A 26,238-nucleotide genomic window follows, 5' to 3' on the forward strand; every position below is an offset into this window, starting at 1 on the left:
AAATGCATCCAACACGTTTGTAGAGTCACAAGATTGATATAGTTAATGTGTGCTATGAACATGGGACCAAATACTAAACTTTTGACTACTTTAATACATAGAAGGGAATTTGTCACAGTACTTTTGGTCTCCTAATATGGGGGCTATGTACAAAAAGTGATTTTTAAACCGTTCATCCAATATCATCAAGGTGAACACAGCAGTAAGTCATCAAGGTGAACACAGCAGTAAGTCATCAAGGTGAACACAGCAGTAAGTCATCAAGGTGAACACAGCAGTAAGTCATCAAGGTGAGTACAGTATCATTAGGTTCCTCTAAGTATCAGAAGTAATACGGTAATGGTATCTCTATGGATATGGTTGTAGTTGTGCTGTAAGGCTCATCACAGCAAGGTGGAGAAGTGACTGAACTGGTCTGATCCACTGGCCATCACTGTAGCATGGAAACGCCTGGGACGGTCTGGGTCCTGCAGAGAGAGAGAGAGAGATTGAGAGAAACATAGGGTAGACACAGGTAGAGACATATCTACAGTAGTTCTCACCTGTATAGGGTAGGACCTGGGATGGGAAGACACAGGTAGAGACATATCTACAGTAGTTCTCACCTGTATAGGGTAGACACAGGTAGAGACATATCTACAGTAGATCTCACCTGTATAGGGTAGATACAGGTAGAGACATATCTACAGTAGTTCTCACCTGTATAGGGTAGATACAGGTAGAGACATATCTACAGTAGTTCTCACCTGTATAGGGTAGATACAGGTAGAGACATATCTACAGTAGATCTCACCTGTATAGGGTAGGCACAGGTAGGGACGTATCGTAACACGAAGCCACAGCGTCTCTTCTGGGAAGTGTTGGGGTCACTGGCGTGGACCAGGAACCCATCATGGATCTGATTGGGTTAACCATCAACATCAAATCACAATCCCAAATGGCACCTTAATTCTTAGGAGAAACACAATATAGTTGTAGAAGAATAGAGTGTATTTCCCTGTAATACAGAATGTCTAGTAGGACCTGGGATGGGAAGGTCACTGTAATACAGAATGTCCAGTAGGACTTGGGATGGGAAGGTCACTGTAATACAGAATGTCCAGTAGGACTTGGGATGGGAAGCTCCCTGTAATACAGAAGGTCCAGTAGGACTTGGGATGGGAAGCTCACTGTAATACAGAATGTCCAGTAGGACCTGGGATGGGAAGCTCCCTGTAATACAGAATGTCCAGTAGGACCTGGGATGGGAAGCTCACTGTAATACAGAATGTCCAGTAGGACTTGGGATGGGAAGCTCACTGTAATACAGAATGTCCAGTAGGACTTGGGATGGGAAGCGCACTGTAATACAGAATGTCCAGTAGGACTTGGGATGGGAAGCTCCCTGTAATACAGAATGTCCAGTAGGACCTGGGATGGGAAGCTCACTGTAATACAGAATGTCTGTTTGCTGACATTTGTTGTTCTGAAAAAGACAAGAACCCCCAGTAGGGGGGCAGTGTGACTTACAGACATCTGCCCAGCCAGCAGGGGGCAGAGTAGAGCGCTATCCGTTTGCACCAGCTCCTCAGGGATCTCCTGGTTGACTGACAGCATGTTTCCGGGGCGGGAGGCGAGTTGGTGGGGCAGCATGCCAGAGCAGTGGCTTCCTGGAGGAGAAGGGGGAAGAGGGGATGGGGAGAGGAGAGGACAGGAGAGGGGAAGAGAGGAGTAGAGGAGTAGCGAGGCGAGGCAAGGCGAGGCGAGGAGAGGGGGAGAGTGAACACTTTACTAACCACACAGACTCTAGTCTTCTGTTTGTCTATAAAAGGACAATTTACTGCAGTCATTTCATGCTAGAATGACAGAAAGAGGCTTTCAGAACATTAAAATTGGCTAAATGCAGATAAATATTTTGAGGAGCCATTTGAGTATTTATTTATCTAGTTGTGGCACCAATTAGAACTGAACTGGAAATTTCTGGAAACTAAATGATTTGGTGAGTTTTAGGTGGTCAGGGGAGCTGCAGTACCTGGGATGACCTTCAGTGCTCCGTTTTCTGCCAGTGAGTCGTCTAGAGCCAGCCACACCGACAGGACTGGACCCCAGCTATTCCCCAGTACCTGGAGGAATCAGAAAGCTGCTGAGTAAATACGTGTTATTACTCAAAACGTACTGTAGTAGTAGGAGTGGTGTAGCAGTAGTAATATTGTAGTACTACTGTAGTAGTTGTAGTGACAGTACTACAAGCAGTATTGGTAGCAGTAGTAGTACTGTAGTAGTAGGAGTGGGATTGTGATAGTTGTAGTAGTAGTAGTAGCAGTAGTAGTACTGTAGTAGTAGGAGTGGGATTGTGATAGTTGTAGTAGTAGTAGTAGTAGCAGTAGTAGTACTGTAGTAGTAGGAGTAGTATTGTGATAGTAGTAGTATTGTAGTAGTGTTGTGGTAGTAGTAGCTGTAGAATTGTAGTAGTAGTAGTTGTACTGTAGTAGTAGGACTGGTGTAGTAGTAGTAATATTGTAGTAGTAATGTGGTAGTAGTAGCTGTTGTATTGTAGTTGTAGTAGTAGTAGTAGCAGTAGTGATGTAGTAGTTGTAATATTGTAGTACTACTGTAGTAGTTGTAGTAACAGTACTACAAGCAGTATTGGTAGCGGTAGTAGTACTGTAGTAGTATTTGACTATTTTTGAGATATTTGTAACTGACAGTAGTATTAGTATTGTCATAGTAATGTAGCTGTAGAAGTATAAGTGATGTACTCACCTCATATCCTGGTGCCAGGCCACGAAGGGCAGTCCAGTCTCACTCTGCTGGTCCTTGTCTGATGACCTCACCTCCTCCTCACTGGTCAGAGTGATGGCATCATTTCCTGCCTGTGTGGCTGTGGGGTGGGGTGTGGGGGTTGTTGGGTACTTGCAGATGAAGCGTGAGTCTAGCAGGATGACATCAGAGCCCAGGATGGACTGTACCACCTGTAGGATGTGGGGTGTTTGGCCAGGCCCATCACCCAGGGGTACTGCAGGTGCACATTGTGGAGACTGTACTGGGTATACTCCTCACCTGAAGTCAGGTAGACACAGGTAGATATCAGTAAATACAGGTAGATATAATTCAATACAGGGAGATACAGATAGATATCATTCAATACAGGTAGATATCATTCATTACAGGTAGACAAAGGTAGATATCATTCAATACAGGTAGATATCATTCAATACAGGTAGATATCATTCAATACAGGTAGATATCATTCAATACAGGTAGATATCATTCAATACAGGTAGATATCATTCAATACAGGTAGATATAATTCAATACAGGGAGATACAGATAGATATCATTCAATACAGGTAGGTATCATTCATTACAGGTAGACAAAGGTAGAGATAATTCAATACAGGTAGAGATAATTCAATACAGGTAGATATCATTCAATACAGGTAGATATCATTCAATACAGGTAGATATCATTCAATACAGGTAGATATCATTCAAAACAGGGTAGCCTAGTGGTTGGACTAGTAACTGAAAGGTTGCTAGACAAATCTGTCGTTCTGCCCCTGAACAGGCAGTTAGCCCACTGTTCCTAGGCCGTCATTGAAATAAGAATTTGTTCTTAACTGACTTGCCTGGTTAAATAAAGGTAAAATAAAAAATTGTTTAAAAAAAAACACATGTCGATACAGGTAGATATCAATACAGGTAGACAGAGTTAGATATAATTCAATACAGGTAGATATCATTCAATACAGGTAGATATCATTCAATACAGGTAGATATCATTCAATACAGGTAGATATCATTCAATACAGGTAGATATCATTCAATACAGGTAGATATCATTCAATACAGGTAGATATCATTCAATACAGGTAGATATCATTCAATACAGGTAGATATCATTCAATACAGGTAGACAGAGTTAGATATAATTCAATACAGGTAGACAGAGTTAGATATCATTCAATACAGGTAGATATCATTCAATACAGGTAGACACAGGTAGATATCATTCAATACAGGTAGACACAGGTAGATATCATTCAATACAGGTAGACAGAGTTAGATATCATTCAATACAGGTAGACAGAGTTAGATATCATTCAATACAGGTAGATATCATTCAATACACGTAGACAGAGGTAGATATCATTCAATACAGGTAGACACAGGTAGATATCATTCAATACAGGTAGACACAGGAAGATATCATTCAATACAGGTAGATATCATTCAATACAGGTAGACAGAGGTAGATATCACTCAATACAGGTAGATATCATTCAATACAGGTAGATATCATTCAATACAGGTAGACACAGGTAGATATCATTCAATACAGGTAGACAGAGGTAGATATCATTCAATACAGGTAGATATCATTCAATACACGTAGACAGAGGTAGATATCATTCAATACAGGTAGACACAGGTAGATATCATTCAATACAGGTAGATATCATTCAATACAGGTAGATATCATTCAATACAGGTAGATATCATTCAATACACGTAGACAGAGGTAGATATGTTCAATACAGGTAGACACAGGTAGATATCATTCAATACAGGTAGATATCACTCAATACAGGTAGACACAGGTAGATATCATTCAATACAGGTAGATATCATTCAATACAGGTAGACACAGGTAGATATCATTCAATACAGGTAGACACAGGTAGATATCATTCAATACAGGTAGACACAGGTAGATATCATTCAATACAGGTAGACACAGGTAGATATCATTCAATACAGGTAGACACAGGTAGATATCATTCAATACAGGTAGACACAGGTAGATATCATTCAATACAGGTAGACACAGGTAGATATCATTCAATACAGGTAGACACAGGTAGATATCATTCAATACAGGTAGACACAGGTAGATATCATTCAATACAGGTAGACACAGGTAGATATCATTCAATACAGGTAGATATCACTCAATACAGGTAGACACAGGTAGATATCATTCAATACAGGTAGACACAGGTAGATATCATTCCATACAGGTAGACAGAGTTAGATATAATTCAATACAGGTAGACACAGGTAGATATCATTCAATACAGGTAGACACAGGTAGATATCATTCAATACAGGTAGATATCACTCAATACAGGTAGACACAGGTAGATATCATTCAATTCAGATAGACAGAGTTAGATATCATTCAATTCAGATAGACAGATGAAGATAACATTCAATAGATTCCATTTAAAGGACATGTTTAACCATAAAAGGTTGAACGAACAAGGCTGTTAACCTTCTGTTCCTAGGCCATCATTGAAAATATGAACTTGCCTAGTTACATAAAGGTAAAATAAAATAAAAACATAATCATGGTGATATTACAGATGTATTGACCTATAACCCTAACCCCCTTCCTCCTCCTCGTCCCCCTCCACTCACCGAACTCTCTCTCCAGGTGGTTGAAGGCCTGTCTGGCCTCCCTCAGCTCTGTGTCGTCTAGGACCGGTACAGCAGAGAGGAATCCCTGCTGGTTGTAACGTTCCTTCATCTGACACGTGGACACACTCATCTCTGGGTTGGCTGCTGTACACGCCAGTCCTGACTGTGTCAACTCCACTGGGTGAAGGCTGTTTTTATAACCTGGAAAGAGAGGGAGAACAGAGAGACAAAGGGAGTGTGTCTTTGAGTTGTGCCCAGGCCATAAACAGTTGTCCTAACATAGGTATTTCTGTTTATCTTCTTAAACCTCAGCCTCTCTCTCTCTCTCTCTCTCTCTCTCACTCTCTCTCTCTCTCACTCTCTCGCTCTCTCTTTCTCTCTCTCTCTTTCTCCCTTCTCCCTCTGGTATTCCCGTCACATGTATTCTGGGTTGTTTATGGAGTCCGGCCGTACCGCTGTCAGAAGAGGTGCTGCTTGATCAGCTTTTTCAGCTTAATGGGAAAACCATATTCTGGTGGCTGAGTTAGTCACAACATGAGACAGGGGGTCTCATGTTAACCAGAGCCTTAAGGGAATAGACAGGGGGTCTCATGTTAACCAGAGCCCTAAGGGAATAGACAGGGGGTATCATGTTAACCAGAGCCCTAAGGGAATAGACAGGGGGTCTCATGTTAACCAGAGCCCTAAGGGAATAGACAGGGGTCTCATGTTAACCAGAGCCCTAAGGGAATAGACAGGGGTCTCATGTTAACCAGAGCCCTAAGGGAATAGACAGGGGTCTCATGTTAACCAGAGCCTTAAGGGAATAGACAGGGGTCTCATGTTAACCAGATCCCTAAGGGAATAGACAGGGGTATCATGTTCAATGTTGTTTAAATAATGCAAAAACAAAGTGTTGGAGAAGAAAGTAAAAGTGCAATATGTGCCATGTAAAAAAGCTAACGTTTAAGTTCCTTGCTCAGAACTTGAGAACATATGAAAGCTGGTGGTTCCTTTTAACATGAGGCTTCAATATTCCAAGGTAAGAGGTTTTAGGTTGTAGTTATTGTAGGAATTATAGGACTATTTCCCTCTATACCATTTGTATTTCATATACCTTTGACTATTGGATGTTCTTATAGGCCCTATAGTATTGCCAGCCTAATCTCGGGAGTCGATAGGCTTGAAGTCATAAACAGCTCAATGCTTGAAGCACAGCGAAGAGCTGCTGGCAAACGCAGGAAAGTGCTGTTTGAATGAATGCTTACGAGCCTGCTGCTGCCTACCAAATCCAGAAACTATCATTTAGAAAACAAAACGTTTATTCTTTCAGTGAAATACGGAACAGTTCCGTATTTTATCTAACGGGTGGCATCCATAAGTCTAAATATTGCTGTTACATTGTACAACCTTCACCTTTATGTCATAATTATGTACAATTCTGGCAAATTAATTATGGTCTTTGTTAGGAAGATGGTCTTCACACAGTTTGCAACGAGCCAGGCGGCCCAAACTGCTGCATATACCCCGACTCTGTCGCACAGAACGCAAGAAACGTGAAACAATTTCCCTTGTTAAAAGAAATTCATGTTAGCAGGCAATATTAACTAAATATGCATGTTAAAAAATATATACTTGAGTATTGATTTAAAGAAAGGTGTTGATGTTTATGGTTAGGTACATTGGTGCAACGATAGAGCTTTTTTCGCCAATGTGCTTCTTAAATCACCCGTTTGGAGAAGTAGGCTGTGATTCCATGATAAATTGACAGGCACCGCATCGATTATACGCAATGCAGGACAAGCTAGATCAACCATGTGTAGTTAACTAGTGATTATGTTAAGATGGATTGTTTTTTATAAGATAGCTTGCAACGTAGCTTGGCTCCTTGCTGACAGGTAGTCAGCCTGCCACGCAGTCTCTTCTTGGAGTTCAATCAAAAATGCTGATTACCGATTGTTATGAAAACTTGAAATTGGCCTTACACACGCACAGAAACACACTGAAACACACACACACAAACAGAACAGAAAAACCTTCTCTGCTCTGCACTGCCCTCAGTGTGAGTGACCTGTAATTGTCTGGTGTGTGTCCAGGTTCCAGTGTTTGTCAAGGAAGGTACATGTTATTACTGCAGTCATCATGGAATTAACTTCTCACCACAGTTAGGCAAGTTAAACAACCTGACTAGATATCTTTTAACATGTCCATATTTATGACAAGACATATTTATTGACGTTCCTCTGAAACATATGGAAAGAAAAAACAGTTTGATGAAAAGAGAATCTTACCTGAAGTGGGTCAGACTTGAAGAACCACTGTCCCCTGGTGTGATCTGTCCGAAAGCCTACTACTGCTCCTGTAAAAGCTGCAGATAGAGAGAGAGAGCGAGAGAGAGAGAGAGAGAGACAGAGAGAGAGACAGAGGGAGAGAGAGAGAGAGAGAGAGAGGGAGAGAGAGGTTAAAGCCCATAAAAGCATACCAAAGTCTTAAATACTTATTTGCTCTCCTCCATACCTCTGTCTGCTTCTGCCGGAGTCTCAGATGTCTCCGTCTGTCTGGACGGTGGTCTGATGTGTGGATGATGGTCACAGCAGAAGCTCTGTAGGTCAGTATGAAACTGTGGTAGTAGAAGTCTTGGTGATGTGGAGTCCTCAACCTGTCTGATCTCTTATATACGGTCCTGCCAGGAGGGCTGAACCGCAGGTGGAAACTACAGACGTTAACCATCTAGAATGACACTACAGGTGAAAGACTGAGCCATGGTGACATTCCCTAGGTCATATTCATCATCATTCAGACACAGTTCATTAGGAGGAAGTACAAACTCTATGAATTTCCCTTCTCATCAGTTGACAGTAATCTGACAGTCTTAAGACACAATAAGGTGTGGAACGTACACAAAGACACTTTGTCCAAAACATACAGCCTACTTTCCTGTAGCTGGTACACAGAGCTGGATTCTGGCTTCTCCTGCTATAGCCCCATCTACTGGTCAGTGGATTTCAGTGCCAGACACTCATCTAAACACACCTCATCACTTCATTATCACACGGTGATGCTCTGGGAGTCTGTGTGAAGTGAACTCAGTGTTGTAAGGGCAACATCCAATGTTGGAAGGAAAGGTTATTTATTCAAAGAGTAGGCTTCAGTGACTTTCACATTGATAAGGAAGGCTTTTTGATAAATACCAACTCATTGTAGTGTTTCCCATCATCTCAATCTCAATTTATTATCATCTCAATTTATTCTGCTTCCTTCTCTTGAACTTGGTTCTTAGAAAAGGGGAATTGTTAAGGTGACACATCCATGAATGAATGGCATGTCCCTCTTACCTGGAAAATAAACAAAACACTGTGAATTTCCGCTCTCATCAGGTGAGTCATGTGACATACTTAAGACAGTAATGTGTAAAATAAACACACGATGAATGCCGTTCTAAAAAATAAGGAGAGATTTTAAAGGAGGAAGAGTTGAGACAAACATTCCATATTATCAAGGAAGCCTGTACAGGTGTAGAGTTCATCATGTGGCACCTCTCATCAGGTGACAGTTAGTCGGGGCGGCATGGTAGCCTAGTGGTTAGAGCGGTGGACTAGCAACCGGCCTAGTTAAAAGACGACAAAATAATATGAGAGTTCATCATGAATCACCTCTCATCAGGTGACAGACAGGGTCCCTCTACCCACATCGACAACAACCTCCCTCGGAGCATCGTTACTCATCGCGCCACAAAACAACTACTTCAGGACAAGACTGAGTGACGTCACCGATTGAAACGCTATTAGCGCGAACCACCGCTAACTAGCTAGCCATTTCACATCGATTATACCTCTCATCAGGTGACAGTTATGTGACATTCTCTAATTCATCATGTGGCACCTCTCATCATGTGACATTCTAGAGTTCATCATGTGTCACCTCTCATCCGGTGACAGTCATGTGACATTCTGTAGTTCATCATGTGGCACCTCTCATCAGGTGACAGTCATGTGACATTCTTAAGACGCTGTAAGGTGTGGAACGTACAGAGACACTTGGAAACCCAAGTCCCAAACTTATCCTTTCCACCCCAAGCTGACCCCAATGGATACTAAACCTGACCCTGCTAGATGTGGCAGTCTGGTGTTGTGCACATGGTGGCGCTGCCTAGGGGCTTAACCCTGTCCCAGCCATTAGCAACCTGTGGGTTACACAGGGAGCAGTGGCATTCAAGTGAATAAAACATCACAAAAGTTTCAGGAAGGCCATAAAGGTCATAAAAGGACAACAACCACCCGAGCCACTGCTTGTTCACCCCGCTATCATCCAGAAAGGTCAGTTTGCATCAAAGCTGGGACCGAGAGACTGAAAACAGCTTCTATCTCAAGGCCATCAGACTGTTAAACAGCCACCACTAACATTGAGTGGATGCTGCCAACACACTGACTCAACTCCAGCCACTTTAATAATGGGAATTGATGGGAATTGATGTAAAATATATCACTAGCCATTTAAACAATGCTACTTAATATAATGTTTACAAACCCTGTTTACATTAACCCTTTAAACAACGCCCAAGATGTTGCAAGACAGTGCTGCTTGGCAGGCTCAGGGTTTTTTGAAGGACGCATGACTCTGGAAATCCCCTCCTCCCGAGTCCGTAGCGGGAGTTGCAAAAAGGATAAAAAAGGATAAAAATATCAACAACCAAAACATTTTATAAATAAAATGCTACTTTGGTGGATTGGGTTATATGCCAGTGGGATAGCCTCCACAATAAAACCCTGCTACTGGACCCCTGGTGGAGGGGTTATATGCCAGTGGGATAGCCTCCACAATAAAACCCTGCTACTGGACCCCTGGTGGAGGGGGTTATATGCCAGTGGGATAGCCTTTAACAATAAAACCCTAAACTAGACCCTGGTAAGGGGGTTATATGCCAGTGGGATAGCATTCCACAATAAAACCCTGCTGCTAGCTGGATATCCTGGATCCATTCAATGTACGTGCACAAAGATCTTTCCGGGCACAGGGCATGTAAACTTGTGTTGCTCTTCGGAAGGAACCACGCAACTCCCGTTCTGGTGAGCTGTGTGGCCTACCACTTTGCCGCTGAGCCGTTGTTGTTCCTAGATGTTTACATTTCACAAAAACAGCAGAAATTTGACAAACTGATTCTTTGGAAAGGTGTCATCCTGTGACGGAGACTGCATGGCTTTGTGCTCAATTTTTATAACAGCTGTCAGAAACTTTTGTGATGTTTTATTCACTTGAATGCCACTGCTCCCTGTGTAACCCACAGGTTGCTAATGGCTGGGACAGGGTTAAGCCCCTAGGCAGCGCCACCATGTGCACAACACCAGACTGCCACATCTAGCAGGGTCAGGTTTAGTATCCATTGGGGTCAGCTTGGGGTGGAAAGGATAAGTTTGGGACTTGGGTTTCCAAGTGTCTCTGTACGTTCCACACCTTACAGCGTCTTAAGAATGTCACATGACTGTCACCTGATGAGAGGTGCCACATGATGAACTACAGAATGTCACATGACTGTCACCGGATGAGAGGTGACACATGATGAACTCTAGAATGTCACATGATGAGAGGTGCCACATGATGAATTAGAGAATGTCACATAACTGTCACCTGATGAGAGGTATAATCGATGTGAAATGGCTAGCTAGTTAGCGGTGGTTCGCGCTAATAGCGTTTCAATCGGTGACGTCACTCAGTCTTGTCCTGAAGTAGTTGTTTTGTGGCGCGATGAGTAACGATGCTCCGAGGGAGGTTGTTGTCGATGTGGGTAGAGGGACCCTGTCTGTCACCTGATGAGAGGTGATTCATGATGAACTCTCATATTATTTTGTCGTCTTTTAACTAGGCCGGTTGCTAGTCCACCGCTCTAACCACTAGGCTACCATGCCGCCCCGACTAACTGTCACCTGATGAGAGGTGCCACATGATGAACTCTACACCTGTACAGGCTTCCTTGATAATATGGAATGTTTGTCTCAACTCTTCCTCCTTTAAAATCTCTCCTTATTTTTTAGAACGGCATTCATCGTGTGTTTATTTTACACATTACTGTCTTAAGTATGTCACATGACTCACCTGATGAGAGCGGAAATTCACAGTGTTTTGTTTATTTTCCAGGTAAGAGGGACATGCCATTCATTCATGGATGTGTCACCTTAACAATTCCCCTTTTCTAAGAACCAAGTTCAAGAGAAGGAAGCAGAATAAATTGAGATGATAATAAATTGAGATTGAGATGATGGGAAACACTACAATGAGTTGGTATTTATCAAAAAGCCTTCCTTATCAATGTGAAAGTCACTGAAGCCTACTCTTTGAATAAATAACCTTTCCTTCCAACATTGGATGTTGCCCTTACAACACTGAGTTCACTTCACACAGACTCCCAGAGCATCACCGTGTGATAATGAAGTGATGAGGTGTGTTTAGATGAGTGTCTGGCACTGAAATCCACTGACCAGTAGATGGGGCTATAGCAGGAGAAGCCAGAATCCAGCTCTGTGTACCAGCTACAGGAAAGTAGGCTGTATGTTTTGGACAAAGTGTCTTTGTGTACGTTCCACACCTTATTGTGTCTTAAGACTGTCAGATTACTGTCAACTGATGAGAAGGGAAATTCATAGAGTTTGTACTTCCTCCTAATGAACTGTGTCTGAATGATGATGAATATGACCTAGGGAATGTCACCATGGCTCAGTCTTTCACCTGTAGTGTCATTCTAGATGGTTAACGTCTGTAGTTTCCACCTGCGGTTCAGCCCTCCTGGCAGGACCGTATATAAGAGATCAGACAGGTTGAGGACTCCACATCACCAAGACTTCTACTACCACAGTTTCATACTGACCTACAGAGCTTCTGCTGTGACCATCATCCACACATCAGACCACCGTCCAGACAGACGGAGACATCTGAGACTCCGGCAGAAGCAGACAGAGGTATGGAGGAGAGCAAATAAGTATTTAAGACTTTGGTATGCTTTTATGGGCTTTAACTCTCTCTCTTCTCTCTCTCTCTCTCTCTCTCCCTCTCTCTCTCTCTCCCTCTGTCTCTCTCTCTGATCTCTCTCTCTCTCTCTCTCTCTCTCGCTCTCTCGCTCTCTCTCTCGCTCTCTCTCTCGCTCTTCTCGCTCTCTCTCGCTCTCTCTCTCTCTCTCGCTCTCTCTCCCTCTCTCTGCTCTCTCTCTCTCCCTCTGTCTCTCTCTCTCGCTCTCTCTCTCTCTCTCTCTCCTCTCTCTCTCTCTCTCTCTCTCTCTCTCTCTCGCTCTCTCTACTCTCTCTCTCGCTCTCTCTCTATCTGCAGCTTTTACAGGAGCAGTAGTAGGCTTTCGGACAGATCACACCAGGGGACAGTGGTTCTTCAAGTCTGACCCACTTCAGGTAAGATTCTCTTTTCATCAAACTGTTTTTTCTTTCCATATGTTTCAGAGGAACGTCAATAAATATGTCTTGTCATAAATATGGACATGTTAAAAGATATCTAGTCAGGTTGTTTAACTTGCCTAACTGTGGTGAGAAGTTAATTCCATGATGACTGCAGTAATAACATGTACCTTCCTTGACAAACACTGGAACCTGGACACACACCAGACAATTACAGGTCACTCACACTGAGGGCAGTGCAGAGCAGAGAAGGTTTTTCTGTTCTGTTTGTGTGTGTGTGTTTCAGTGTGTTTCTGTGCGTGTGTAAGGCCAATTTCAAGTTTTCATAACAATCGGTAATCAGCATTTTTGATTGAACTCCAAGAAGAGACTGCGTGGCAGGCTGACTACCTGTCAGCAAGGAGCCAAGCTACGTTGCAAGCTATCTTATAAAAAACAATCCATCTTAACATAATCACTAGTTAACTACACATGGTTGATCTAGCTTGTCCTGCATTGCGTATAATCGATGCGGTGCCTGTCAATTTATCATGGAATCACAGCCTACTTCGCCAAACGGGTGATTTAAGAAGCACATTGGCGAAAAAAAGCTCTATCGTTGCACCAATGTACCTAACCATAAACATCAACGCCTTTCTTTAAATCAATACTCAAGTATATATTTTTTAACATGCATATTTAGTTAATATTGCCTGCTAACATGAATTTCTTTTAACAAGGGAAATTGTTTCACGTTTCTTGCGTTCTGTGCGACAGAGTCGGGGTATATGCAGCAGTTTGGGCCGCCTGGCTCGTTGCAAACTGTGTGAAGACCATCTCTAACAAAGACCATAATTAATTTGCCAGAATTGTACATAATTATGACATAAAGGTGAAGGTTGTACAATGTAACAGCAATATTTAGACTTATGGATGCCACCCGTTAGATAAAATACGGAACTGTTCCGTATTTCACTGAAAGAATAAACGTTTTGTTTTCTAAATGATAGTTTCTGGATTTGGTAGGCAGCAGCAGGCTCGTAAGCATTCATTCAAACAGCACTTTCCTGCGTTTGCCAGCAGCTCTTCGCTGTGCTTCAAGCATTGAGCTGTTTATGACTTCAAGCCTATCGACTCCCGAGATTAGGCTGGCAATACTATAGGGCCTATAAGAACATCCAATAGTCAAAGGTATATGAAATACAAATGGTATAGAGGGAAATAGTCCTATAATTCCTACAATAACTACAACCTAAAACCTCTTACCTTGGAATATTGAAGCCTCATGTTAAAAGGAACCACCAGCTTTCATATGTTCTCAAGTTCTGAGCAAGGAACTTAAACGTTAGCTTTTTTACATGGCACATATTGCACTTTTACTTTCTTCTCCAACACTTTGTTTTTGCATTATTTAAACAACATTGAACATGATACCCCCTGTCTATTCCCTTAGGGATCTGGTTAACATGAGACCCCTGTCTATTCCCTTAAGGCTCTGGTTAACATGAGACCCCCTGTCTATTCCCTTAGGGCTCTGGTTAACATGAGACCCCTGTCTATTCCCTTAGGGCTCTGGTTAACATGAGACCCCCTGTCTATTCCATTCGGGATCTGGTTAACATTACCCCTGTCTATTCCCTTAGGGCTCTGGTTAACAGGCTCTGTTAACATGAGACCCCCTGTCTATTCCCTTAGGGCCTTAGGGCTCTGGTTAACATGAGACCCCCTGTCTATTCCCTTTAGGGCTCTGGTTAGGGCCATGAGACCCCTGTCTATTCCCTTAGGGCTCTGGTTAACATGAGACCCCCTGTCTCATGTTGTGACTAACTCAGCCACCAGAATATGGTTTTCCCATTAAGCTGAAAAAGCTGATCAAGCAGCACCTCTTCTGACAGCGGTACGGCCGGACTCCATAAACAACCCAGAATACATGTGACGGGAATACCAGAGGGAGAAGGGAGAAAGAGAGAGAGAGAAAGAGAGAGCGAGAGAGTGAGAGAGAGAGAGAGTGAGAGAGAGAGAGAGAGAGAGAGTGAGGCTGAGGTTTAAGAAGATAAACAGAAATACCTATGTTAGGACAACTGTTTATGGCCTGGGCACAACTCAAAGACACACTCCCTTTGTCTCTCTGTTCTCCCTCTCTTTCCAGGTTATAAAAACAGCCTTCACCCAGTGGAGTTGACACAGTCAGGACTGGCGTGTACAGCAGCCAACCCAGAGATGAGTGTGTCCACGTGTCAGATGAAGGAACGTTACAACCAGCAGGGATTCCTCTCTGCTGTACCGGTCCTAGACGACACAGAGCTGAGGGAGGCCAGACAGGCCTTCAACCACCTGGAGAGAGAGTTCGGTGAGTGGAGGGGGACGAGGAGGAGGAAGGGGTTAGGGTTATAGGTCAATACATCTGTAATATCACCATGATTATGTTTTTATTTTATTTTACCTTTATGTAACTAGGCAAGTTCATATTTTCAATGATGGCCTAGGAACAGAAGGTTAACAGCCTTGTTCGTTCAACCTTTTATGGTTAAACATGTCCTTTAAATGGAATCTATTGAATGTTATCTTCATCTGTCTATATTGAATTATATCTAACTCTGTCTACCTGTATTGAATGATATCTACCTGTGTCTACCTGTATTGAATGATATCTACCTGTGTCTACCTGTATTGAATGATATCTACCTGTGTCTACCTGTATTGAGTGATATCTACCTGTATTGAATGATATCTACCTGTATCTACCTGTATTGAGTGATATCTACCTGTATTGAATGATATCTACCTGTGTCTACCTGTATTGAATGATATCTACCTGTGTCTACGTGTATTGAATGATATCTACCTGTGTCTACCTGTATTGAGTGATATCTACCTGTATTGAGTGATATCTACCTGTGTCTACCTGTATTGATGATATCTACCTGTATTGAATGATATCTACCTGTGTTGAAACATATCTACCTGTGTCTACCTGTATTGAATGATATCTACTCTGTCTACCTGTATTGAATGATATCTACCTCTACCTGTATTGAATGATATCTACCTGTATTGAATGATATCTACCTCTGATATCTACCTGTATTGAATGATATCTACCTGTGTCTACCTGTATTGAACATATCTATCTACCTGTATTGAATGATATCTACCTGTGTCTACCTGTATTGAACATATCTACCTCTGTCTACGTGTATTGAATGATATCTACCTGTATTGAATGATATCTTCCTGTGTCTACCTGTATTGAACATATCTACATCTGTCTACCTGTATTGAATGATATCTACCTGTATTGAATGATATCTTCCTGTGTCTACCTGTATTGAACATATCTACATCTGTCTACCTGTATTGAATGATGTCTACCTGTATTGAATGATATCTTCCTGTATTGAATGATATCTACCTGTATTGAGTGATATCTACCTCTGTCTACCTGTATTGAATGATATCTACCTGTATTGAATGATATCTTCCTGTGTCTACCTGTATTGAACATATCTCAAATCAAATCAAATCAAATTTTATTTGTCACATACACATGGTTAGCAGATGTTAATGCGAGTGTAGCGAAATGCGTGTGCTTCTAGTTCCGACAATGCAGTAATAACGAACAAGTAATCTAACTAACAATTCCAAAAAAACTACTGTCTTATACACAGTGTAAGGGGATAAAGAATATGTACATAAGGATATATGAATGAGTGATGGTACAGAGCAGCATAGGCAAGATACAGTAGATGATATCGAGTACAGTATATACATATGAGATGAGTATGTAAACCAAGTGGCATAGTTAAAGTGGCTAGTGATACATGTATTACATAAGGATGCAGTCGATGATATAGAGTACAGTATCAACGTATGCATATGAGATGAATAATGTAGGGTAAGTAACATTATATAAGGTAGCATTGTTTAAAGTGGCTAGTGATATATTTACATCATTTCCCATCAATTCCCATGATTAAAGTGGCTGGAGTAGAGTCAGTGTCATTGACAGTGTGTTGGCAGTAGCCATTCAATGTTAGTGGTGGCTGTTTGACAGTCTGATGGCCTTGAGATAGAAGCTGTTTTTAAGTCTCTCGGTCCCAGCTTTGATGCACCTGTACTGACCTCGCCTTCTGGATGACAGCGGGGTGAACAGGCAGTGGCTCGGGTGGTTGATATCCTTGATGATCTTTATGGCCTTCCTGTAGCATCGGGTGGTGTAGGTGTCCTGGAGGGCAGGTAGTTTGCCCCCGGTGATATCTACCTCTGTCTACCTGTATTGAATGATATCTACCTGTATTGAATGATATCTAACTCTGTCTACCTGTATTGATATCTACCTGTATCGACATGTGTTTTTTTAAACAATTTTTTATTTTACCTTTATTTAACCAGGCAAGTCAGTTAAGAACAAATTCTTATTTCAATGACGGCCTAGGAACAGTGGGCTAACTGCCTGTTCAGGGGCAGAACGACAGATTTGTCTAGCAACCTTTCAGTTACTAGTCCAACCACTAGGCTACCCTGTTTTGAATGATATCTACCTGTATTGAATGATATCTACCTGTATTGAATGATATCTACCTGTATTGAATGATATCTACCTGTATTGAATGATATCTACCTGTATTGAATGATATCTACCTGTATTGAATGATATCTACCTGTATTGAATGATATCTACCTGTATTGAATGATATCTACCTGTATTGAATGATATCTACCTGTATTGAATGATATCTACCTGTATTGAATGATATCTACCTGTATTGAATGATATCTACCTGTATTGAATGATATCTACCTGTATTGAATTATCTCTACCTTTGTCTACCTGTAATGAATGATACCTACCTGTATTGAATGATATCTATCTGTATCTCCCTGTATTGAATTATATCTACCTGTATTTACTGATATCTACCTGTGTCTACCTGACTTCAGGTGAGGAGTATACCCAGTACAGTCTCCACAATGTGCACCTGCAGTACCCCTGGGTGATGGGCCTGGCCAAACACCCCCACATCCTACAGGTGGTACAGTCCATCCTGGGCTCTGATGTCATCCTGCTAGACTCACGCTTCATCTGCAAGTACCCAACAACCCCCACACCCCACCCCACAGCCACACAGGCAGGAAATGATGCCATCACTCTGACCAGTGAGGAGGAGGTGAGGTCATCAGACAAGGACCAGCAGAGTGAGACTGGACTGCCCTTCGTGGCCTGGCACCAGGATATGAGGTGAGTACATCACTTATACTTCTACAGCTACATTACTATGACAATACTAATACTACTGTCAGTTACAAATATCTCAAAAATAGTCAAATACTACTACAGTACTACTACCGCTACCAATACTGCTTGTAGTACTGTTACTACAACTACTACAGTAGTACTACAATATTACAACTACTACATCACTACTGCTACTACTACTACTACTACTACTACAACTACAATACAACAGCTACTACTACCACATTACTACTACAATATTACTACTACTACACCAGTCCTACTACTACAGTACAACTACTACTACTACAATTCTACAGCTACTACTACCACAACACTACTACAATACTACTACTATCACAATACTACTCCTACTACTACAGTACTACTACTGCTACTACTACTACTACTACAACTATCACAATCCCACTCCTACTACTACAGTACTACTACTGCTACTACTACTACTACAACTATCACAATCCCACTCCTACTACTACAGTACTACTACTGCTACCAATACTGCTTGTAGTACTGTCACTACAACTACTACAGTAGTACTACAATATTACTACTGCTACACCACTCCTACTACTACAGTACGTTTTGAGTAATAACACGTATTTACTCAGCAGCTTTCTGATTCCTCCAGGTACTGGGGAATAGCTGGGGGTCCAGTCCTGTCGGTGTGGCTGGCTCTAGACGACTCACTGGCAGAAAACGGAGCACTGAAGGTCATCCCAGGTACTGCAGCTCCCCTGACCACCTAAAACTCACCAAATCATTTAGTTTCCAGAAATTTCCAGTTCAGTTCTAATTGGTGCCACAACTAGATAAATAAATACTCAAATGGCTCCTCAAAATATTTATCTGCATTTAGCCAATGTTAATGTTCTGAAAGCCTCTTTCTGTCATTCTAGCATGAAATGACTGCAGTAAATTGTCCTTTTATAGACAAACAGAAGACTAGAGTCTGTGTGGTTAGTAAAGTGTTCACTCTCCTCTCCTCGCCTCGCCTTGCCTCGCCTCGCTACTCCTCTACTCCTCTCCTCTCTCTTCCCCTCTCCTGTCCTCTCCTCTCCCCATCCCCTCTTCCCCCTTCTCCTCCAGGAAGCCACTGCTCTGGCATGCTGCCCCACCAACTCGCCTCCCGCCCCGGAAACATGCTGTCAGTCAACCAGGAGATCCCTGAGGAGCTGGTGCAAACGGATAGCGCTCTACTCTGCCCCCTGCTGGCTGGGCAGATGTCTGTAAGTCACACTGCCCCCCTACTGGGGGTTCTTGTCTTTTTCAGAACAACAAATGTCAGCAAACAGACATTCTGTATTACAGTGAGCTTCCCATCCCAGGTCCTACTGGACGTTCTGTATTACAGTGAGCTTCCCATCCCAAGTCCTACTGGACATTCTGTATTACAGGGAGCTTCCCATCCCAAGTCCTACTGGACATTCTGTATTACAGTGCGCTTCCCATCCCAAGTCCTACTGGACATTCTGTATTACAGTGAGCTTCCCATCCCAAGTCCTACTGGACATTCTGTATTACAGTGAGCTTCCCATCCCAAGTCCTACTGGACATTCTGTATTACAGTGAGCTTCCCATCCCAGGTCCTACTGGACATTCTGTATTACAGGGAGCTTCCAATCCCAAGTCCTACTGGGCATTCTGTATTACAGAGAGCTTCCCATCCCAGGTCCTACTAGACATTCTGTATTACAGTGAGCTTCCCATCCCAGGTCCTACTAGACATTCTGTATTACAGTGAGCTTCCCATCCCAAGTCCTACTGGACATTCTGTATTACAGGGAAATACACTCTATTCTTCTACAACTATATTGTGTTTCTCATAAGAATTAAGGTGCCATTTGGGATTGTGATTTGATGTTGATGGTTAACCCAATCAGATCCATGATGGGTTCCTGGTCCACGCCAGTGACCCCAACACTTCCCAGAAGAGACGCTGTGGCTTCGTGATACGATACGTCCCTACCTGTGCCTACCCTATACAGGTGAGAACTACTGTAGATATGTCTCTACCTGTATCTACCCTATACAGGTGAGAACTACTGTAGATATGTCTCTACCTGTATCTACCCTATACAGGTGAGATCTACTGTAGATATGTCTCTACCTGTGTCTACCCTATACAGGTGAGAACTACTGTAGATATGTCTCTACCTGTGTCTACCCTATACAGGTGAGAACTACTGTAGATATGTCTCTACCTGTGTCTACCCTATACAGGTGAGATCTACTGTAGATATGTCTCTACCTGTATCTACCCTATACAGGTGAGATCTACTGTAGATATGTCTCTACCTGTATCTACCCTATACAGGTGAGATCTACTGTAGATATGTCTCTACCTGTATCTACCCTATACAGGTGAGATCTACTGTAGATATGGCTCTACCTGTATCTACCCTATACAGGTGAGATCTACTGTAGATATGGCTCTATGTCTCTGCCTGTGTCTACAGGTGAGAACTACCTATACAGGTGAGAACTACTGTAGATATGTCTCTACCTGTATCTACCCTATACAGGTGAGAACTACTGTAGATATGTCTCTACCTGTATCTACCCTATACAGGTGAGAACTACTGTAGATATGTCTCTACCTGTATCTACCCTATACAGGTGAGAACTACTGTAGATATGTCTCTACCTGTATCTACCCTATACAGGTGAGAACTACTGTAGATATGTCTCTACCTGTATCTACCCTATACAGGTGAGAACTACTGTAGATATGTCTCTACCTGTATCTACCCTATACAGGTGAGAACTACTGTAGATATGTCTCTACCTGTATCTACCCTATACAGGTGAGAACTACTGTAGATATGTCTCTACCTGTATCTACCCTATACAGGTGAGAACTACTGTAGATATGTCTCTACCTGTATCTACCCTATACAGGTGAGAACTACTGTAGATATGTCTCTACCTGTGTCTACCCTATGTTTCTCTCAATCTCTTCTCTCTCTCTCTGCAGGACCCAGACCGTCCCAGGCGTTTCCATGCTACAGTGATGGCCAGTGGATCAGACCAGTTCAGTCACTTCTCCACCTTGCTGTGATGAGCCTTACAGCACATGACTTACAACCATATCCATAGAGATACCATTACCGTATTACTGTCTGATACTTAGAGGAACCTGATACTGTATCACTGACTTACTGCTGTGTTCACCTTGATGACTTACTGCTGTGTTCACCTTGATGACTTACTGCTGTGTTCACCTTGATGACTTACTGCTGTGTTCACCTTGATGACTTATGTTCACCTTGATGACTTACTGCTGTGTTCACCTTGATGACTTACTGCTGTGTTCACCTTGATGACTTACTGCTGTGTTCACCTTGATGACTTACTGCTGTGTTCACCTTGATGATATCGGATGAACGGTTTAAAAATCACTTTTTGTACATAGCCCCCCATATTAGGAGACCAAAAGTACTGTGACAAATTCCCTTCTATGTATTAAAGTAGTCAAAAGTTTACTATTTGGTCCCATGTTCATAGCACGCATTAACTATATCAATCTTGTGACTCTACAAACGTGTTGGATGCATTTGTTGTTTGTTTTGGTTGAGTTTCAGATTATTTTGTGCCCAATAGAAATGTTAAATAATGTAGGATTAGAATCGACTATGTTTCTAAACACTTCTACATTAACGTGGATGTTATCATGATTACGGATAATCCTGAATGAATCTTGATTAATGACAGACAAAAACATCATACTCTCCAAAAATTCTGACCTCTAATTAATGGTGAGAGGTTAGCATGTCTTGGGGGTATGATATAAAATGCTAACCTCTGTTTTAGAGGGTATGATGTGTCCATCTCCTGTTTTTTTACTTTCTCCCTCATCATTATTCATTCAGGACTATATGTCCATGGTAACGTTTCATGTAGAAGTGTTTCAAACCGAATGGCCCATGGTCACTGTCCATCTCCTGTTTCTGTGGACCAGAGATACCGGAGCAGTCACAGGTATCTAGGTTGGACTGGTCCATCTCCTGTTTCTGTAGAGGAACCAGAATGGCCCATCAGGAGTCCATCTCATGTTTCTGTAGAGTGGATCAGAACGGCCCATAGGGCAGGAGTCCATCTCCTGTTTCTGTAGAGTGAACCAGAACGGCCCATAGGGCAGGAGTCCATCTCCTGTTTCTGTAGAGTGGACCAGAATGGCCCATAGGGCAGGAGTCCATCTCCTGTTTCTGTAGAGTGGACCAGAACAGGGTCCATCTCCTGTTTCTGTAGGGCAGGAGTCCATCTCCTGTTTCTGTAGAGTGAACCAGAACGGCCCATAGGGTAGGAGTCCATCTCCTGTTTCTGTAGAGTGGACCAGAACGGCCCATAGGGCAGGAGTCCATCTCCTGTTTCTGTAGAGTGGACCAGAACGGCCCATAGGGCAGGAGTCCATCTCCTGTTTCTGTAGAGTGAACCAGAACGGCCCATAGGGCAGGAGTCCATCTCCTGTTTCTGTAGAGTGGACCAGAACGGCCCATAGGGCAGGAGTCCATCTCCTGTTTCTGTAGAGTGGACCAGAACGGCCCGTAGGGCAGGAGTCCATCTCCTGTTTCTGTAGAGTGAACCAGAACGGCCCATAGGGCAGGAGTCCATCTCCTGTTTCTGTAGAGTGAACCAGAACGGCCCATAGGGCAGGAGTCCATCTCCTGTTTCTGTAGAGTGGACCAGAACGGCCCATAGGGCAGGAGTCCATCTCCTGTTTCTGTAGAGTGAACCAGAACGGCCCATAGGGCAGGGCAGGAGGGCAGGAGTCCATCTCCTGTTTCTGTAGAGTGGACCAGAACGGCCCATAGGGCAGGAGTCCATCTCCTGTTTCTGTAGAGTGAACCAGAACGGCCCATAGGGCAGGAGTCCATCTCCTGTTTCTGTAGAGTGGACCAGAACGGCCCGTAGGGCAGGAGTCCATCTCCTGTTTCTGTAGAGTGAACCAGAACGGCCCATAGGGCAGGAGTCCATCTCCTGTTTCTGTAGAGTGGACCAGAACGGCCCATAGGGCAGGAGTCCATCTCCTGTTTCTGTAGAGTGGACCAGAACGGCCCATAGGGCAGGAGTCCATCTCCTGTTTCTGTAGAGTGGACCAGAACGGCCCATAGGGCAGGAGTCCATCTCCTGTTTCTGTAGAGTGGACCAGAACGGCCCATAGGGCAGGAGTCCATCTCCTGTTTCTGTAGAGTGGACCAGAACGGCCCATAGGGCAGGAGTCCATCTCCTGTTTCTGTCCAGAGTGGACCAGAACGGCCCATAGGGCAGGAGTCCATCTCCTGTTTCTGTAGAGTGGACCAGAACGGCCCATAGGGCAGGAGTCCATCTCCAGTTTCTGTAGAGTGGACCAGAACGGCCCATAGGGCAGGAGTCCATCTCCTGTTTCTGTAGAGTGGACCAGAACGGCCCATAGGGCAGGAGTCCATCTCCTGTTTCTGTAGAGTGGACCAGAACGGCCCATAGGGCAGGAGTCCATCTCCTGTTTCTGTAGAGTGGACCAGAACGGCCCATAGGGCAGGAGTCCATCTCCTGTTTCTGTAGAGTGAACCAGAACGGCCCATAGGGCAGGAGTCCATCTCCTGTTTCTGTAGAGTGGACCAGAACGGCCCATAGGGCAGGAGTCCATCTCCTGTTTCTGTAGAGTGGACCAGAACGGCCCATAGGGCAGGAGTCCATCTCCTGTTTCTGTAGAGTGGACCAGAACGGCCATAGGGCAGGATTAGGAGTCCAGTCTCCTGTTTCTGTAGAGTGGACCAGAACGGCCCATAGGGCAGGAGTCCATCTCCTGTTTCTGTAGAGTGGACCAGAACGGCCCACAGGGCAGGAGTCCATCTCCTGTTTCTGTAGAGTGGACCAGAACGGCCCATAGGGCAGGAGTCCATCTCCTGTTTCTGTAGAGTGGACCAGAACGGCCCATAGGGCAGGAGTCCATCTCCTGTTTCTGTAGAGTGAACCAGAACGGCCCATAGGGCAGGAGTCCATCTCCTGTTTCTGTAGAGTGGACCAGAACGGCCCATAGGGCAGGAGTCCATCTCCTGTTTCTGTAGAGTCCATCTCCTGTTTCTGTAGAGTGGACCAGAACGGCCCATAGGGCAGGAGTCCATCTCCTGTTTCTGTAGAGTGGACCAGAACGTCCCGTAGGGCAGGAGTCCATCTCCTGTTTCTGTAGAGTGTACCAGAACGGCCCGTATTGCAGGAGATCATCTCCTGTTTCTGTAGAGTGGACCAGAACGGCCCGTAGGGCAGGAGATCGTCTCCTGTTTCTCTAGAGTGGACCAGAACGGCACATAGGGCAGGAGTCCATCTCCAGTTTCTGTAGAGTGGACCAGAACGGCCCGTAGGGCAGGAGTCCATCTCCTGTTTCTGTAGAGTGAACAAAAAGGCAAGCCACTCTGAAGGTGACCTGAGCTGACCTGTTATTTTAGTGCATTGATAATGATAATAATTACATGTATAAAATGTGAATGGAGGACAAATTAAATGCTGAATGAACATGTAAGATAATGTATCTGTAACATCTGCTAACCATAGGGTATGTGAGTCCATCTCCAGTTTGATTTGATTTGATTTGATACAGATCAGTGGTATCTCCTTTTCTTCACTGGAAAAGGCAATGCACACCGGGAAATTATTCTGAGCTGACCTTATTTAGTGCATGGCTTTCAAATTGTTATTTTTGGAATGGAGAGGCAGTGTTGTATGAACAGTTTAACTGGTCTATGCTTGTGCTAATTTACATGTTATAATGTCTGCTGTGGTTCTGATGTCTTAAATGTTTACATAAGAGCATGTAGCAATAAAGACTTGTGAGTGTAGTTTGTAATGTCCTTAACTCAACATTGACCTTGTCAAGAAATACGGACCTCTTGTTGTAGTGTTTAAAACTACTATATGAGGTGTTATTGTAGAACTCCATTGGGGTAAACAATAAACAATTCCTGGTGTTAAAACTACTATATGAGGTGTTATTGTAGAACTCCATTGGGGAAAACAATAAACAATTCCTGGTGTTAAAACTACTATATGAGGTGTTATTGTAGAACTCCATTGGGGTAAACAATAAACACTTCCTGGTGTTAAAACTACTACATGAGGTGTTATTGTAGAACTCCATTGGGGTAAACAATAAACACTTCCTGGTGTTAAAACTACTATATGAGGTGTTATTGTAGAACTCCATTGGGGTAAACAATAAACACTTCCTGGTGTTAAAACTACTACATGAGGTGTTATTGCATAACACTGAAAGTGTTAATGCCCTAACACTGAGAAAGTGTAACAGCATCAGCACTGAGTACAGTGTTCATTTAACACTCAAAAGTTTGGACAGTATAGACACTGGCCCAATTTTAAATGTAACACTGTTAGGGTTCATGTGAACTAGGCAAGTCAGTTAATTAAGAACAAATTCTTAATTACAATGACGGTCTACACTGGCCAAACCCGGACGATGCTGGGCCAATTGTGTGCCGCCCTATGGGACTCCCAATCACAGCTGGTTGTGATACAGCAGTGCCTTAGATCGCTGCTCCACTCAGGAGACTGTTGATTTAACACTGAAGAATTAGTTATGCGCTATATTGTACTGTCACTAAGTTTGATCATATTTATTTTAGTTATAAGAAATGTGAAAACTTTAGTTGTCGTTTATCATTTGATTGTTACTATATTTAGAAATAATATCCGTCAGTTTCAAGCCCTATTGCCCCAGTTTTGTTGAATCGGAAAAAATCTATGATTTTCATAATATTTGTACAATGTACATCAGCAATTTCTAACTATTTTAACCAGGAAGGGGATTTCCAGACCTTTCTAATGCTACGCAGCAAGACCCGTTATTGTTTGTAGCCTCCTCATGAAAAATAATGATGTTTGGGTAAGTTTATTTAGGTGGAAATCTACATTTTGCCCTTTCATTCAACTGGTTAAAATCCCAATCCCAGATTTTTTACAAATGAAACATAGTTTGCTGTGACTTACAAAGTAAGGCCCACAAGTTCCACAGAGAAAGATGCCAGTGTATAGTGAGATGGTTTTATTCAACACGTAAATCACAATAAGACACATGAAGAGGTAATATAGCATGAGTTAAGTCCCAGATACATTATCTTACATGTTCATTCAGCATTTAATTTGTCCTCCATTCACATTTTATACATGTAATTATTATCATTATCAATGCACTAAAATAACAGGTCAGCTCAGGTCACCTTCAGAGTGGCTTGC

General features: G+C 43.0%; 1 protein-coding gene and 1 pseudogene across 1 annotated transcript; one reads left to right on the forward strand and one right to left on the reverse strand.

Moving 5' to 3' along the window:
• Window positions 1-333: 333 nt before the first annotated feature.
• Window positions 334-8,052, reverse strand: LOC121842793 (annotated as a pseudogene).
• Window positions 8,053-12,181: 4,129 nt separating this feature from the next.
• On the forward strand, window positions 12,182-21,086 carry LOC121842794 (probable alpha-ketoglutarate-dependent hypophosphite dioxygenase). The gene is made up of 8 exons (XM_042312547.1): window positions 12,182-12,329; window positions 12,694-12,770; window positions 14,902-15,102; window positions 17,694-17,991; window positions 18,641-18,732; window positions 19,099-19,238; window positions 19,893-19,997; window positions 20,987-21,086. Exons 3-8 carry the CDS (start codon window positions 14,973-14,975, stop codon window positions 21,068-21,070), a joined length of 849 nt encoding a protein of 282 aa, XP_042168481.1. The 5' UTR covers window positions 12,182-12,329; window positions 12,694-12,770; window positions 14,902-14,972; the 3' UTR covers window positions 21,071-21,086.
• The last annotated feature ends 5,152 nt before the right edge of the window (window positions 21,087-26,238 follow it).

This window comes from Oncorhynchus tshawytscha, unplaced genomic scaffold, assembly GCF_018296145.1.
Source record: "Oncorhynchus tshawytscha isolate Ot180627B unplaced genomic scaffold, Otsh_v2.0 Un_contig_9380_pilon_pilon, whole genome shotgun sequence".
NCBI lineage: Eukaryota > Metazoa > Chordata > Actinopteri > Salmoniformes > Salmonidae > Oncorhynchus > Oncorhynchus tshawytscha.